The sequence below is a fragment of the Euprymna scolopes genome, chromosome 12, assembly GCF_053919585.1.
Source record: "Euprymna scolopes isolate OS-2025 chromosome 12, ASM5391958v1, whole genome shotgun sequence".
Classification (NCBI taxonomy): domain Eukaryota; kingdom Metazoa; phylum Mollusca; class Cephalopoda; order Sepiida; family Sepiolidae; genus Euprymna; species Euprymna scolopes.
In genome coordinates, this window is record NC_136493.1 from 151,546,998 (window position 1) to 151,565,325 (window position 18,328).

General features: G+C 34.9%; 1 protein-coding gene and 1 pseudogene across 45 annotated transcripts in view; both read right to left on the reverse strand.

Moving 5' to 3' along the window:
- The window catches only part of LOC145291553 (phosphatidylinositol-binding clathrin assembly protein LAP-like), a 343,700-nt gene that overhangs the window by 144,666 nt on the left and 180,706 nt on the right, over window positions 1-18,328 (reverse strand). For all 45 annotated transcript variants that reach the window (XM_080137599.1, XM_080137598.1, XM_080137615.1 and 42 more), the window contains 2 exons: window positions 10,528-10,630; window positions 1,234-1,273 (listed from right to left, as the gene is read on the reverse strand). In XM_080137599.1, the coding sequence (XP_079993725.1) occupies window positions 1,234-1,273; window positions 10,528-10,630 (143 nt within the window). The remainder of the gene's footprint in view (window positions 1-1,233; window positions 1,274-10,527; window positions 10,631-18,328) is intronic.
- On the reverse strand, window positions 10,090-10,206 carry LOC145291866 (5S ribosomal RNA; annotated as a pseudogene).

Here is an 18,328-nt window from a genome sequence, read left to right on the forward strand (position 1 = left end):
TTTAAGTTATAAATTTATTATATTTTTACTAGAATATCTTATCCTTTTCTTTTCCAGTTTTAACAACTAGTCCTTTTCTTTTTCATGTTTAAGCTTAACCATATTACCTTTCATACTCGCATTTTCCTATTGTAATCCATGATTTTTCCAGGCTTCCAGTAAATTTACTTGTTCTTTGTTTAATTTCAGTCTTATTTTTTGCCCCCATAAACATGACAAACACACGATTTTTTTTTGCCCCCATAAACATAACAAACACATGATTTTTCCAGGCTTCCAGTAAATTTACTTGTTCTTTGTTTAATTTCAGTCTTATTTTTTGCCCCCATAAACATGACAAACACATACATAATAACAATGTATGACACTTGTCTGTTTCATTTTCTGTTTCTTTTGTTACTTCTCTTTTCGCAAGAGTGGTGAATTAGTAGCAACAGTAGTCAATGAAGTGATGTGGTTGCTATGAAATCAGTCATGAAAAATGTCACTCACCTCCTTACATTTTTTTACGATTTTGAACACCAGTAAATTCATCAGAACTTTTGTTTTACTGAACAAAAATTGAATTTTTTTTTTCACAATATAGCCAAGAAACTAATCTATAAACTGTAATAATTGTTTGAAATTTGGTCGAAAAATGAGTGAGCAGTGAAGCTTTAAAGCGGTTCTAAATGACTAAAATTGCCACTTAACCATATATTCAAACACTACCATGTTTGAAAGATATATATAGTAGTGTTTGAATGATAAATTTTATACACTACACAAATTTCATCAAAAGATATATTTGAACTTTTAAAGGGGGTTCGGCTTTCGGATGAATTTCAATGTCTTCTCCAAAACTTTTAGTTTTTATGCAGATTCTTCAAACTTTTTTCTTTAGACACACACACACAGAACTTTTCCTTTTTAATGCCCTCATCACAAGCACAGGTTGGTAATCAAGCTCTTCATATGATTCTGTTACTTTTTCCATTGATTTAGTTTTTCAAGAGATAATAAGCCCCCTCCCCCAATTACTAAAGCCAGTGCCAGTCACCAATTGTCCTTTTCCCAAATGAGTTGGCATACCAATGCTTGAGAATCTAGTAGAGTCCAAGTCGAATAAGAAATACAATTCCATTTCCAATGCCATATTCATTATGTCACTTTGACGATATAGAATTATTGTTAACAACTTTTTTTTACACGCAAAAGATTTGTAATGCATACTTTTCCTTCCCCCCCTCTTACCTTTTCTGCATTCATTGTCCTCAAGGTTCCGTCTTCTTTCCTAAAAAAAGAAATGTAAATTTCTTAAATAGTTAACCAGCAAACTGATTTGGAATGGAACAAAAGATACAGACATTTACTCAAAATCGAATTGACCATATTGCTAGCAAGAAAATCTTCAAAGAATTTCAGGTAAAATAATTATTTGAAGGGAAAAAAGGGGTATTTTACAGGTGATAATTTAAACAGAAAAATGTTTCTTTGCAGTTTCTTATTGTCAAAGTAAAAATGTTTAAATTGTCTTGAATGATAACACTTTTGTACGATTGTCGCAAAAAGTTTAACAACCTGCAAAGATTACGCTTCCATAAGGCACAATGGTGCCAGCAATGTAATCCCCCTAAGAGAGGATGTAAATTGAATGATGGGATCACGAATTTGGATTGCACCCACAGTATTCAGGACCCCATTGCTGATCATCTACCAGATGAGATTCTGAGCAGTCCAAGAAGTCAGTGGCCCAAAGGCAATCAGAAGGCCATTTGGTCAAATCAAATCTCAATCAGAAATTCACTTTGATACTCAATAATCATTTAAAGGTGCCATTGACCAAAAACTAAAATCATTCTTTGGAGGTGTATAAGATACATCTTGAGGGGTTTGGTGAGGAGATTACAAAAGAGATACTACATTAGATAAGCGACTGAATAGATGTTGGGCCGAAAAAAGCTAATGACAGTGCAGAGAATTTTGAAACGGCGATTAAAGGGAGCCCCACTTAATGAGAAGAGGCAGCCAAGATTTGCTGATATAACGGAAGAGATTCTCGTATTATTTAGAGCTGAGAATCTCAGCAAATGTTGAGAGAGAAAGCAACAGCCTCAGAAAGCGTTCTACTATTACCCCCTATACTTTCACCAAAAAGCTTTTAGTAGAGGCAGAGCAGAAAACTGGATGCACCTTGCAAAACGTATGACAGACTTTCTAATCGGTAACAAGTACATAGACACATCAGTCCAAAAAGCTGGAATCCATGGTTTTCATGACTGTTTCAAGCACTCCCAATGATTTGGAACTCAATTATGGCAGCAAAACATAATAAAGCTGCATGTAATGTATGGATTGGTTCCACACAAGCTTATTCACATAGCCCTGAAATATTTCAATTTCCCCGATAAAGTTGAAGAAATTATAATGGAAATATTTTGGATCAGCTTATATGCAATTCACTGTCAAGGGTTACACAACTAGATGGCCCTCCCTTGAAATCAGAATAATAATGGGTTGTGTGATTTCTCCACTCCTTTTCCTAATGACCACGGAAATTATACTATGGGGTGCAACAGATATAACGAAGGGGAAGGTTACTAAAAAATGACAGGCACTCCCTCCTTCCAAATGATGCAATAATTCTGGTCAAATCTGAAGTAGGTGATAATGACCAGCTTGGACGTTATCACAGTCTCTTCTCTTGAGCAAGAATGAAAGTTAAGCCTAAGAAGAGCCGGTGTCTTCACTAATCAAAGGCTCTGTCCGAGAGATACACTTTTGCATTGGATCGGATATAATCCCAACAGTAAAGGAGAAGACGGTCAAAAGTTTTGGACGTCTCTATGAAGTCCCACTAACGGATCAACATCATGGCACAGAGTTGCAGAAGGTGGCACTGAATGGTCTTAAATCCATTAACAGGATTTACCTCCCGGGAAAAATGAAAGCCTGGTATTATCAGCATGGCTTGTTACGAAGACTATCGTGTCGATCGAATACAGTAGTGTGTCAGCAAGTATTTGCAAATATGGCTGAATGTTCTTCCCTGTTTTTCAACAGTTGGTCTTTACACAAACTCTGGACAGTGGCAACTTCCCCTCTCCTCACTAATGGAGGAGTATAAGATTGGGAATACCCGTCTCCACAATGATGAGGATCTCGCCAAATAAAATAGTCCGTAGTGTAAAACCAGAGATAAGAACAGGTATCAAGTGGTCTGCAACAGAGGCTACACAAGAAGCTGAATCCAGCCTCCATGCCAAGGAAATAATGAATGTAACTTAGACCAATCGAGCTGGACTGGGCGGTACAATCCACCAATTCTTTTCCGAAGAAGGATCTAAGGAAAAAAGGAATATGATGATCACAGAAATAAGGGCATTTGAGGAAGAGAAAACGAACAGCTACGGTCGTGACTCAAAACCAGTCCATGTGGGCTGATTGGAATAACACAGAAGCCAAGAAACTATCATGGAATTCCATGATGGCAATGGAACCGTTAGCTACATCATTCCTACTACGATCTACTTATGACCTTTTACCGAATGTAACTAACCCCAAACTCTGGAGTTATACAGACAATGATGCTTGTGTATCATGTCAAAGCAGCTGAAGAATGATTCATCATGTGCTCTCGGTATGTCCCAAGACATTGTTTATGTACACCCGGCGCCATAATAAGGTACTGGAAGTGATTATGGATCTCATCACTGTACAATGTGAAGCAGCCATACAACAGACTGTACGTGCAAAGAAAACAGATATCCATTTCATCTAGGTGGAAAACAAATGTAACGGGAAGGTAGCTACTGATAACACCACACGTTTAAACTTTCCAGTGCATGCAGGACAAACAAATCAATGCCAAAACGTTGTTTGGTTAGATGTAAAGAAGTGTTGTGTCCTCCTAGTGGAGTTGATTGTCCCGTGGGAAGAAAGTATGGAGGCTGCACGAGCGCAAGAACGAGTGTTATGAATCCCTTTGATCTGACTGTGTAGAGAAGGGCTGGTCATGTCACGTGCTGCCCACTGAAGTTGGATGCCATGGTTTTGTGGGACGCTCCATGGTTTCTTTGCTTACTAAGATTGCCATACATGGTCAGGCTTTGAAACATGCTTTGCAGCTTCTGAAGACGACTTGACAAGCATCGAGTTAGATTTGGTCAAAGTCATTAATCTAGTTGATGACCTCAAAGTAGAACGTTTTCTGGTTGTCTAACAAACGCTTTTTTTATCAAGAAAATCCGTTGACAATTCAATTCTCTGCAGTAACATCTGTGAACCGACTCTTGTTGTAAAACTTACAACCAATTAGGCCTATCATTTTTTTTTTTAAATTATATATATATACTATTTATTTATTTATTTATTTTTTTTACATGGGTGTCACCACTTATCAAGGCCCGAAGGCCACTCAGGGATAAGGGTTATTGCGTGTACAGTAATCAATGAGATAGTATTGTAGTAATCATTAGTATTGGGGATTTTGATAGAGTGTCTTACTTAAGTGGGCGGTTTGTCAGGAGTTTGTTTATGTTGGACTTGAAGACGTCCAAGTTGTAGTCAGGTGGGAAACAGCCAAGTGGCAGAGAGTTCCACTGGCGTGTAGTTCTAAGAAAGAAGCTTTGCTCATGGAATCTACATTTGGATTTAGGCACAGATAGAGAGTGGGGAAAATTATTGACAGTACTTTCAGCCAGACGGGTGTTTCTTGTGAAAGATTGTCGAGGGAGGACGAGAGATTGGAGCTTAGACGAGCACTTGCCATGGAAATAACAATAAAACAAAGACAGGCTCACAATGTCTCTTCTGTGGGAGAGAGGCTGCAGGGAAGAGAAAAGGGCACCCCTCACTAAGCCACAAAGTTTATATTGTACTCTGTCAAGGCAGGATAGGCTGTTTTTAGCAGCTCCTGCTCAGATGTGGCAGCAGTACTCCATCCTTGGACGTACTTGGCTTTTATACAGATAGAGAATTGCATCAGTAGTGAGATATCTTCTGGAGCGGTAGAAGGATCCCACCATTTTCCCAGCATCTTTGGCAACAGACCTGATGTACGTGTTCCATTTCAGATCAGGAGTAAAGGTCAAGCCCAGAAGCTTGTCAAAACATGGAGCCTCCCCAAGACGAGCGCCATCCATTTCAATTGATGCCAGATGGGGATCAGAGCGTTGATGATGTAAAGATAGAAGCTTGGTTTTGGATGAATTAAAAGTGACCAGCCACCTCTTCCCCCACTGTACCACACGCTCAAGATCAGAGGAGAGAGAATCAGAGAGAACTTTGTCATTTACGGCCTTTGATGTGTTGCCATAGATGGTCGTGTCATCAGCATAGATGTCAACAAATGATTTAAGTATGTGTTTTGGGAGATCATTGATGTAGATCAGGAATAGAGTTGGGCCCAGGATGGACCCCTGGGGGAATCAAGCATTAATACTGTGAGCCTCTGATTTCTGCCCATCAACCACTACTCTTATGACCCTATCAGAGAGAAATGATTTAATGATTGAAAAAACATTTCCAGTTATACCGTAGCTGGAAATCTTGTGAAGTAGGCCCTTATACCATACCTTAACGAAGGCCTTCGATATGTCAAGAGCAATTGCCCTGGAAAGGAAACCTTTGTCAAGAGATTCACTAATCCTATGTGATATAACTGTTAGCACATCCGCTGTAGATCTTGCAGAGCAGAAACCATATTGCATGTCACTAAGAAGGTTGTTTCTGTTGAGGTGGTTGACTACTTCTTTATTTAATATGGATTCCAACAACTTACTTATGACACACAGGAGACTTATTGGTCTGTACTGAGAGGGAGATGACTTTTCACCTGAATTCTTAGATACAGGGCATACTGATGAGGTTTTCCAGGGTGTTGGAAAGCACTTCTCCTTAAGGCAACACTTAAAAAGTTTTGTAAGTATGGGGGCAAGTTCTGGTTGGAGCTTTTTCAGCACTATAACTGGAATGCCGTCAGGGCCAGTTGCTTTACTGGAATCAAGGTTCTTGATTAGCTTGGCGACCTCACACACACATATTTGTATGTTGCATATCGTGTTGTCTGTTATAGGAGGAAATACAGGGAGTTGATGGTCATTGTCGCATAGGGTAGAATTAGCTGCAAAGTTCTTGGCAAATAGTCTGGCCTTGTCTGATGCTGACGAGATGACCTCAGGTCCATTGATGATAGTTGGGATAGAACGCATGCTTCTGTTCAAGATCCTGTTTGCTATTTGCCAGAACTGGTGGGAACCAAGCCGCTGCTCAGCTACTTTGGATTTAACAGACTGAGCATATAGCTCTTTTGCATGTTTTATTACTCTTTTACAGTGGTTGCTGGCAGTCCTAAAAGCAGCTTTAGTCTCAGTACATCTATTACGTTGGTAGCTATGGAAAAAGTGATTTCTGTGCGCGATGGCAGCAGCACATTCAGGGAAGAACCATGGCTGGCTGTTAGAATTTGGAATTTTTTGGATGGTATGAATCGGTCTATGCCAACAATTAACCATTCGGTCAGGTCTGATACTATAGAGGACACATCCTTTTTAAACATGGAATGCAGAGGTAGGTCAGATATGAATGTACAGAAGCTATCCCAGTCAGCCATAGAGTATCGATATACAGTACGGTGGAGAGGTACGTCTGGAGACTTATTACATTTCATTTTTATCTTAACTGATACAACAGAGTCGTCAGAGGATCCCAGAGGAAATAGAACGAAACATGAACACAGCTCAGGGGAAGTTGTGAGAAAAAAGTCTAGAAGGTTTGCATATTGACCGGGTGTATCGGGCACACGGGTGGGTTCGTGAACAATCTGAGTGAGGTCATAGGCAATGGCAAAATCATGACAAAACCTCCCCTCGTCATCGGTTTTATTTGAGTGAGTCAGCCATTCTACATTATGGACATTGAAGTCACCGCAAATGTAAATGTTAGCCAAAGGATGAGCATAGAGGATGTGGTCAATTTTCTCAGATATGCTCTTAAAGATAGTAACTCCACTATTGTGGGGGCGATAGAGGGCAAATATAAATGCAGTGGTGTAAGCTAGTGCAACCCGAAAGCACATATAAGGTAAATTAGGGTCCTCTCTGGAGATATCCCTACCACATGGAAAGCCATCTTTGATGTAGGCACATATTCCATGCCCATGGCGATCTTGTGGGTCAGATTTAGATGTTAAGTTGAAGTATCCTTTAATTATGAATTCGTCTAGAGAAGTGGTTGGTCCTATGCCAGTTTCACTTAGAAAGAATATGTCCGGTTTCGTCTCCTGTAATTGTGTTTCAACCTCTGGAAGGTTGGAACGTAGACCCCTGATGTTGGAGAAGGAGACCTGGTAGTAGGGGTCTACGTTGGAGAATGGGGTTCTAGGTTTATTCGTGTTTCTTTTTTGGAGATTTTCTTTACTAGCGTGGGTGCCCGGCATTACCCGGGTGTTTATAGGCATGTGAAAAAAAAAAAAAAAAAGTGGTAGTAGGCGGAAAAGAAAGTGGGGGGAAAAAAAAACCCTGAGAGTTTACGACTGTGCTGTGACATGACAGGGAGTGAAAAGCATTCAAATTTAGCAATGTCAATCAAAGTTGACTTGCAGAAATGGATAGTTAAGTGAATGAGTTCACGCAGGTGCAGAAATGAACGTCTGGCTTTCTGTTTTATTTATTTGTTTCCCCACGATGTTGGGGAAAACCAGCCCCCCCCCCCAAAAAAAAGGGGAAGCTCTGGCAGTGTCCAAATGAATAGCAATTGTCTGATATGAAGGGTTTCCCCCACATTGATCAAAGCTAATTGCCTTTCTGGACATTCTGGCCGGGAAGGCCAGATGAGCACGTTTACTTTGATTAGTTTCGCTTTATTTATTATTTATATGAAAAAGACAAACAAACACGTGAAAGGACAGGACGGTGGGAATTTTTTAAAAGTCGATCAAAATAAAAATAGAGACGACATCCATTCGCAAATCGGAGACATTACAATCTAGGGAGTATAAGGAAAGTTTTCCAAAATAGTAACCTTGTTGAGAACCCCTGTGAAAAAAGCCTTTCTTGGACATACAAAAACGCTTACGCTTTTATATATATAGAAGACTAGCGAGAGTACCCGGCATTGCCTGTGTGTTTGTCTGTATATAAAAAAAAAAGTTTTGGTAGGTAGGTATGCAGGAACCCGAAGCCTTGACGCGAAGGTGGAAAAGAAAGGAAAAAAAAAACTGGCATCTTACCCGCTTGACCACAACAGGAGAGGAATGAAAAACGCTTTAATTTAACGATTAAAAAGTTAAATGATAGGTGCATAAATATGAGGTCAACCATCACGCCATAAACAAAACTTAACTTTGGCTGGAAGCCAGTGTCTGCATTTCCTCCAAGATGTTGGGGAAAACCAGCTCCCCATAAATAGGAGTGTCCAAATGAATAGCAATTGTCTAATATAAGGGGGTTCCCCCCTGCATTGATCAAACCTCATTGCTTTTCTAGACATCCCTGTCACGAGTTCCTACAAATTCAGTTTCTCTTTTTTTACGAAAAATCTAAAACACACATAGATCAAAAAATATCACGAAAATAGCGTGTAAAAGTCGCCCAAATAAAAGGTACATGCAAGCTCGTTTCGTTAATATTATAATCTAAGTAGCATATATAAGATTCTAAGAAACAGTAATCGCCCGGAGCCCCAACTAGACAACTATTCTCACCTTAGTTGTTTTCACAAATGTAAACATATCTTCACATGCATCTTTTCAAACTTGTAAATCTTCTTTATGTCAAACTCTGGAAGCAATATAGTATTTCAAATTGAACACTTTAATCCATGAGGTAAATTCTTCTTGTTCAGTCAGCCATGACAGAATAGAAATGTTAATTTTTATGCTATTCTTAGTGCGGTTTGAATCATCAACTTCTAGAAGACTTATTTGTTAATCTATGTCTTCAACATGCTAGATGCCCATGTCAACCCTTAACGACCGTAATTATGATGTAGATGATTAAAAAATATTTATTGATAATTCTGTTATATTTTATATAGGACGTAATACTGCCAATAAACATGGCACAACAATAACAAATGAATATTAGCTGGTAGATATCAAAGTTTGATATGTCAGCTTAAATGCTACTTAGGTACAACTTTTAAAATCTGATAGATAATTTTAGATATTAAATTTCAAGTCATACTTTATAGTGCAAATAACACGGCACAACTGTGGACATGCACACGTAGTGCAATACATTATTTTAGTTCCAATAACATGGTACAGCAATAACAAATGAAAATTTGTTAGAATCAAAGTTTAATATGTTAGCTTAACCTAAATTATGATGTAGACGATTAAAAAATATTGTCAATTGTAATTAGTTTAAAGGGTAATGATACTATGATTGTCTTCAGACTAGAAAAATTGTGAAGGTCAATAGTTAAACTACCACTGAGAATTTTTACATTTCATAAACTTACCTTGATGATATCCAAAAGTGTTTGAAAAAGTGTGTTTATGACAACAAACAAAATCCTCTATCAGAGAGTAGAGGATTTTGTTTGTTGTCATAAACAGATGGTTGCCTACTGAATGTAGGCAATGAGCAGTTGCAATCTGAAGGTATCAGGCATCTATCCAGATACTGAACTAATATGTAAAAAGCGTATTTGAATCAATTCCCATTTTATTTATGCTGTTATATTCATTTATTTATGACTGAACAAATTAGTTCAACCAGGTCATAAAGGGTTAAGATAATTCTAACAATGGTAGATTTGTAACATATCATTATCCTTCCATATCCAACATCTGATCATAAATGATTACCCATCTGATACTGACCAGGCTCAACATTGCTTAACTTTGGTGATCTAACAAGAACTGCTGTGTCAATATGATTATGCCATATATATATATATAAAATATAAATAAATAAAGCAAGCAGGCTCCTTCAGTCTTGGACAGACTATGGATACCCATGAAGGGTTGCTTGCGCGTGAAATTTTTTTTGTGGCAGGAGGTGCGCAATCTCCAACCACACCTCTCCTGAGACAATATTGTTAAATATCAGTGGCAGATAAAGTACAGGACGACTGGAAACAAATGCCGAGATAAGCTGAGAGCACATACAGTGCCTAGAATTCCCAAATGGTCACCTATCTGGTACTAACCAGGCTCAACGTTGCTTAACTTCGGTGATCTGACGAGAACCGGTATGTCAACGCGATTATGCCGTATATCAGGGTTAAGATTTCGAATGAAGCAGATTTCATTTTTTTCCATCATATTTTCCCTTTTGGCAATGGTTTCGACCATTTGTTTGATTAAAAATTCGATAATATGCGTAAACACTTACTTTCTTAAGTGGTCTTATGATTTTGACCAGGACTGTATATATATATATATATATATATATATGTATGTATGAAGTGGAGTGTTAATGAAAACTGAATTGCATTTTTTTCTAACATTTAAAAAACACCTTTTATTAATGATGAAAGCAGAAAGTACAAATAAATATAAAGCTTTATTTGTGTTCAAAATAAGTTTTCATGACTTACCCTCGTTTTATTTTGCAGAAATCAAAGGCCATGAGACGGTAGGAAATTGCTTTTTCATTCAGGTATTTAGCATATCGTCTGATAAAGGTAGACATATCATAGCCTGAAAAATAAAAATTAAAACAGGAATTAAAATTTTTCTTTTTTTGTTTATTGAGATTAATATTTATTTTCAGCATAAATTTTAGGTTATTTAACCACAAATTCAGAGTTTTACTTTCAAGTTCTTAATATTTCTTCATTGTGTGTTGATGTTTGGTTTGATTTTGGTTTCATAGTAGTGTTGTTTTAATCACTTCTGTGTGACAGAGGCATCTTAACCACTTTTATTTATATTAATTTTCTTTTATTCAGAACTTTGCAAAAGAAAAAAAAAATTTTTTAAGGGCTAAAAAGAATTAACTGGTGAACACTAAAATTTCTTGCAGGAAAAATTGATTTCTTGATCAGTGTAGTAACTGAACATTTTTTTTAGGAAAACTAAATGAAGTAAGTTTTCTTTTTTCAAGTCGGACTTTGCAAAATTGGTTAATATTTTGAATGTGCTGCTATTCAAACATCTTCCTGGAAGTGATCAAGTTTCAACATCAAATAACAAATGTGTTGTCATTTTTTGTACATGCAATTAGAATGAATAATTTTCTGCCTTTAAGAAAAGGGATAAAGGATTAACATGCTCTAGATCACAAGCTAGTTCAGTAGAACTTTTATTGATATATTCTATTGTTGTTGCTGTTGGGATCTTGACCCCGTTGTTGTAGCAGTTTCTGTGGCAGAGTTAAAAGCAAAATACACAAAAAAAGAAAAGCAATTTAAAAATTACTTTTTTAAAAAAAAATTTTCTGGCCAGTTTCTGTAGTGAGAGTTAACTTGGCAAATGCCTGCCTCATTAGTGTATGCATGTGCATGTAGTTGTGGCTGTAGTAGGTCGCTGAAAAGTGTGTATGCCTACATGCATGAGTGCCACATGACTACAATAAAACTAAGACTGTTGTATATCTGTTTTCTTTTCTTATAAAACCATTTTGCAGTCATTGTTGTTTTGATTTCTTGCAAATTATTTTTGTAAAAATTCTGACAGAAATTAAATAAAATCCTGACATGGACACCTGCATGTGTGACAAGCCAGCAAAATATTATTGCTTTCAATTTCTTTCTAACCTAATTCTTTCCTGTTGGTCAAATTCCACTTTAAACAACCAATATCTATTTTGGGTCAGATTCTTTAAGTCTAAAATTATCTGTGTCAGAACTTTATTTTCAAATATATCATTTTTCAATTTTTATTTTCCATCATCACTATCGCATTTGAAATGGTTATTCTTATTTTTATTGCTTTGCAATGTAACAAAAAAATTTTCATTCAATGAAAAATATAAAGAAAAAGATTATTGGATTTTGATGATTAAAAATAATCAAGAATTAATAAAGTCATAAATTAAAAAAAAAAAAAGGTTATCTGCATCAAAAATATAGAAAAAACATTACAAAAACAAAGTTTAAACTTTGACTAATTGATAACAAATCAGAGTCCCTCTTTACTTGCATCCACATGAAGGTAAAGTTAGGTACAAGGTCATTTTTTGTGATGAATATTCACCTTGTAGAAAATGGTTAATCTGAATAAAAAAAAACGCCCCAGTCAAGAATTTCTCTTCCTCAGATAGATTTTTTGATTCAAGGCCACAAAAAGTATTTAGTTTAAATCAAAGTTATTCACATAAGAAAAACACAAATATTCATAAAATATTCTGACCATTCTTGAATATTTGCAAGCAAGCAAATAAAAAATAAAAAGAAAGGGTGTGATATTTACATGCAATCTGTTTTGCTTCTTTTTTTTAAAATTATGCCCCCCTCTCCATTCTCTAGAATTTTTTTTTAATACAATAAAAGGGAAGCAACCCTATATGGTATTAAGTTCCTTTTCTTTACTTTTTTTTTTTTAAAGATGGCAGCCATTAAAAAATATTTTCTGGAAGGAATTAAATCAAATTACATTTTATTCTTAACGTGCTGCAATGATTCGCAAGAAAAACTGATAAATCAGAACCAAATATTGATTCTGTAGAATAAAAACTAACAATGACAAAGAAAGTATAAATATACCAACTTTACTTTATATATTAGGTATATACACACTTTAACAATTATTATTTTAGCATTTAATATATATTATTTACAAATTTCAAACTAATTTACTCTTTTTATTAATGTTTCCGTTATTTTGCTCTTCAACTTTGTGTGTCTAACATTTTATTGTAATCTTATGGATACAGAGTTTGTAATCTATTCTTTAGGCTATTTTTTTTTTTTTAACTTCTGTTCACCCCTTACAAAATATATCACCATTTGGACGTCGTAAGGGGCTACTATTTGTGGCAATGTATAGGAAAGATTAAAAAGATAGTTGTTTATGTTACATTTAAACTTCTGCATATCAGTCTATGTGACATTCTTTTAGTTAAATTTGATAAATTGTTTTAAAAGATTGAACTTAAAACCTCAAAATAACCTGCAAACTTTAATCATTATCATAGTAATCTCATCCATGTATCTCTGGAACAAATTAACAGTTTGTGATACATAAAATTATTAAAGTTTCTATTTTATTAGACTCTCATATTATATTCATCTTCATTCTTGCTCTAATGAGTAGATTGGTATGTCTTAGCATATGAGCTCGCTCTTTCAGCTTCACTTTTCAGTGCTGTTCACTGTCTATCATTGCAAGATTCATTATTCCAAATTGAACGATAATCACCCCTTTCTCTTTCTAGACCTGATAGACTATACATAATTTTTGTCTTCCCTTCGATTTATTTTCAAGGTTCTTTCATTTTTACGTTAAAGGGGTGCCATTTTCATTTTTGTAAATCTTTCTATAACTACACAGTTTGGAGTTATTTTAACCGCCACATGTTTAATCGAACAAGATGTTTTCAAAGTGTTGAATAAAATCTAGATGTTCTAACATATTTTTTAAAATCTTTTCACACATCACTTGTACATAGGGTAAGCAGATGGTGGGAGGTTTTTCAGTTTCTTCTGTTTGTATTACCTAAGGTGGAGAAAATATTACCAAATTAGTTGCTTTTTACAAGAGTGTTTTTTAGCTTATTTCTTGCTGGTATTGGCATTACTACTTATTGCCAGTAGTTGCAGGCAACCTGTGAGTCTACATTTGATACTGTATAGGTGGTAAGAATCAAAGTGAAGACATTGTGCAATGAAACTGGCCTTGCAAATGTCTTAAAGGCATATCCGTGCTTGATGTTCTCACCATAAAGGCATGCCATCTATTATTAGTTCTATAAATGGTATGATATAGCCATGTGTTTTTTTCAAGACTAAGACCAATAGATACATCCTGTCTTCACAAATATCTTTCATTTTTGTTAGCTCCTTACATCTAGTAGCTCCCTTTGGAGGCATTTTCAATTAAATATACTAGTATAGCACTGGCAGGAATCAAATATTACCTGAAAAAATAAACAACTTTAAGTATGACAATGAATCGTTTTGAATATTGGAATGAATTTAGTATAAAACTCCACTAAACATCTTGAAATAGGCTTTAAAGCAAATACTAGCAGTTTTCAGAGATTTAAAAGGCACAAATTGTTGCTTTGTCTGGTGAAAGATATTCTCAGGTAGAAATTGCCAGGAAGATGGAATGTTCAAGGAAGAGATTAAAAGGAAACAAAGTCTTTCAAAAACAGAAAAGGACAAGGCCATAAAAAGTTTACAACTGCCAGGGAAGACATCTTTATAAAAAAAAAAAAAGCATCCCTTGTAGATAGGAAGAAAAGTTCTTCAGAGCTTGCTGCTGGACTTAGGGAGGATGCAAAGAAAAACGTAACAGCTCGAACAGTGAGAAGAGGGTTATTAGAAGTGGGATTAAAAGAATGCAAAAAAGTCTCAGGCTAACAAAAAAAAAACAAAAAAAAAACCTGGAATTTGCAAAAAACTATGAAAATTGGACACCTGAAGATTGAGCAAAAATTGTTTAGTCTGACGAAAGTAACTTTTGAGATGAGCTAACAGCTTCTATTTCCTAAACTTTGAATGGAACAATTGAAATTTTTATGTGAATACACATCGATAACATTTATTCAAAAATTATAGCAAATTCTCATTTGTTTTCATCAGATTTTTGGCACCCCTGAAGTGGTTTATGTTTACCATAGGAAAGGAGAGGTATTTCATCCTGATTGTGTGGTTCCAACTGTCAAATTTGTAGGAGGAAGCGTAATGGTTTGGGGCTGCATGTTTTTTTTTCAGACAATGGACTTTTGTACATATGTGAAGGCAGAATGAAGTCCACAATTTATACTAACTTGTTGGACCAGGTTTACCAAAACTCTTTGACAAAAATATTTAATAATAACATTCCAAGTGATGTAATCTTTCAACAAGACAATGCTCCATGCCATACGTCAAAAGTTTTAATGGATTGGTTTGAGAAAAAAAAAGGGATTACAGTGGTGAAGTGACCCTCTCAATCTCCAGACCTAAATCCCATTAAAAGTTTGTGATCCTATCTAGGGGGAAAAATGAGAATTCACAAATGTTCATTAAAAAAAAAAAAAAAAAAAAAAAAAAATTAGAGGCCAAACTTCATGAAGAGTGGCAGAAAACAGATCCTCCCACCTCCAACAATTTAGCCAATAATATGCAAAAATGAATAAAAGCTGTTATAAAGGCAAAATTAGGACATTCTAAATATTGTTGTTGAAATAGATTTATTAATGTTTATTTCACTATTTTTAACCTTTAAATATATAAGTTTGAATCATAATTTTGATTTTTTAGTGGTACTCCATAATTTAAATCATGGCTGTATGTAATTTGCATACTTTTTTATCCGTTGCATTATTTTCTGCAAGGTAAAACAGGATTTTGCCTCCAACAACCAAAAATACAAAATATGAACTTAAAAAAAAAAAAAAAAAAAAAAATCATTTTACATATTCATCTTTACCGAAATTTTTTTTTTTTTTTTTTTTTTTTTTAAGTGGCAAATCTTTACCATTTTTTTTTAACAAATTTATAAGCAATAAGACATTAAAATACAACCAGGAAGTTGCTTTCTAATTTTGTGTAAATTGGTATATGGCTTGAAGTAATTCTTGTATATTAATATCAAATTTGAACGCCATGATTGACTTCAGGGGTGGTGATTCACATCCAAGTCTTGAATATATATATATATATATATATATATATATTTATATAGAGATTTGCTGGTGACAATGATGAACGCAGAGCCAGACTTTCTTTATGTGGAGTGTTTCCATTAAGTCAGGCAATTGGACACACTTTTCTAAGGATAGGTTTGCAGCTAGTTTGTCCTGAATCACTTAATAGATTATACTTTGTTGGGATTTTGGTAAACAGACAGACTACATCAAGGCTTGCCATCTCATTTGAAACTAATGGGTGCCTCTTTGATCAGATCTGTGAAGTGGTAAATTACTTACATGTCTTAGAGACTTGCCTGTTAATGGGATGATTATATCTACTAGGTAGCGGCTAGGCTAAGTGGATGGCATGCTGAGCTTCTGCAATTCACTACAGGTCTTAGAGTAAATAATGAAAATCTTACATCTACAAAATACAGACATATATATATATATATATATATATATATATATATATATATATATATATATATATATATATATATATATATATATAAAAGCAGTATTTGGAATTATTTTTTTAGCTTAAAATAACATTTGTAATATGAAGTCAAGTAATAAAGTTTTTTACAGAAAACTTTAATGAATCAACACAAAAAATGTAAATTATTTCAAATCTTAAAAATACCAATAAAAAATTATTTAAATGGTTAAATCCCTTATTTTTTAAAACCTATTTCTACTGAAATATTCTTTAATTTTATTTTACGAAACAAAGAAAATTTATTAAAAAAACAAAAAATCGTTTCTATTTTTTCATTCTACTGTATTTCAATTATTTCATGGATCTAACTGATAATTACTTCTAGTGATCCCAGATAGATTGAAAAAAAAATTTAATGATGTCGTTAGATTTCTTGAAAATTTGAACTCTTACTGAAACTTACTTGAGTGTTCCGTTCACATATTAATTTGTATAACAAACATTGATGTAAGAATTTCTTGACAGATATATCACAGTTTATAAATTTTTAAAATGAAAGCGAAGTAGAATACTTTTTTTTTTTTAATTGTATTTTCACCCCAAACAAAGCACAGTGCCACTTTAATGTAGGGGGCTACTATTTGGGACATAATTGCAGGGATACTATGTAGGGGGTTGAGCAGCAAGATGTCTGTTTACATTACACTTGAACTTCTGCATATACATACAGTTGGGGAAGCAGGAACCCGGAAGGAAATTCCAAAGTCTAGTAGTCCTGGGGAAGAAACTATTAGAGTAGAAGGTTTTTTGGTATCTGGGGATCTCTACTGTGTATGGGGTGGGATTTTGCTGTTTGTCGGGTTTGTCAGTGGTATTTATGTCCAAGGGGGTACAAGAGCCTGTAGTTTGTTGGAGCATCCGTCCTTAAAATACTTGTAAAACAGGCAGAAGGATGCAACATTTCGTCGATGGAACATGAAGGAGAATTTGGATTCTCTTATTTAAGAAGGATTTCATTATGTTAAGTATTCGTCAATTAATATTGTATGATCTGATTTTCATGAGAAAACCATCATGCCTTACCCTATCAAAAGCCTTAGATATATCTAGGGCTACTGCCCTACTATCCCCTGCTTTATTCAGTGCATGGTATATGCATTTTCAGGTTACAGTTAGAATATCTGCAGTAGAACGGGCTTGCCTAAATAAATTGTTGGTCAGACAGAAGTTTAGCAACTATAAGGTGGTGGACTAGAGCTTGATTAAATACGGACTCAAATATTTTGATGGAAAGAGGGAGGAGATTAATGGGGCAATAATTTAATGGGTCAGTTCTTTCACCAGAATTCTTGAAAACTGGTACTACAGAAGCAGTTTTCCAGCAGTCAGGAAAGCAAGATTCATTGAGACATTTGTTGAAAAGTTTGGAGAGAACTGGAGAAATCTTAGCGGAGCATTTTTTTAATAGTACAGCCAGAATGAGATCAGGTCCAGATGCCTTTGAGGTGTCTAGGTTTTTTATGATATCATGCACTTGAAATAGGGTAATTTTAAGATCATCTAGTGTGGTTTCTGTTTGCAAAGGAAAATCGGGGAGGGAGTAATTTGCTGGGTCCAAAGAGTTTAAGGCAAACCTATGGGCAAGCATGTTCGTCTTCTCGGTTGCCATGCAAACGACCTCATGATTGTTGGATAGTGGGGAAATTGTTGATTGCCCATTATTTACTACACTGTTGTAGATTTTCCAGAAATCACAAGTTCCTAATTTCTGCATTTTTTGATGAGTTTCCTTATTTTTTTTCTTCCGTTTCTTTTTTGTCTAGAGTGCCTACAATTCCGTTAACCCCAAAAATGAAAAATTTTTGCTAGTTTGAAAACAGAAAATTATTCTGACTCCAAGTCACTGCATATATGTTCTGCACTAAACATTATCTTAACTTGTTTGAACGCTTTAGTCATAACTTAACATCTTTTGAATCTTAATATACATTAATACATTTTAACATTAATCATAACTTAACATCTTTTTAATCTTAATATACATTAATACATTTTAACATTAATCATAACTTAACATCTTTTTAATCTTAATATACATTAATACATTTTAACATTAATCATAACTTAACATCTTTTTAATCTTAATATACATTAATACATTTTAACATTAATC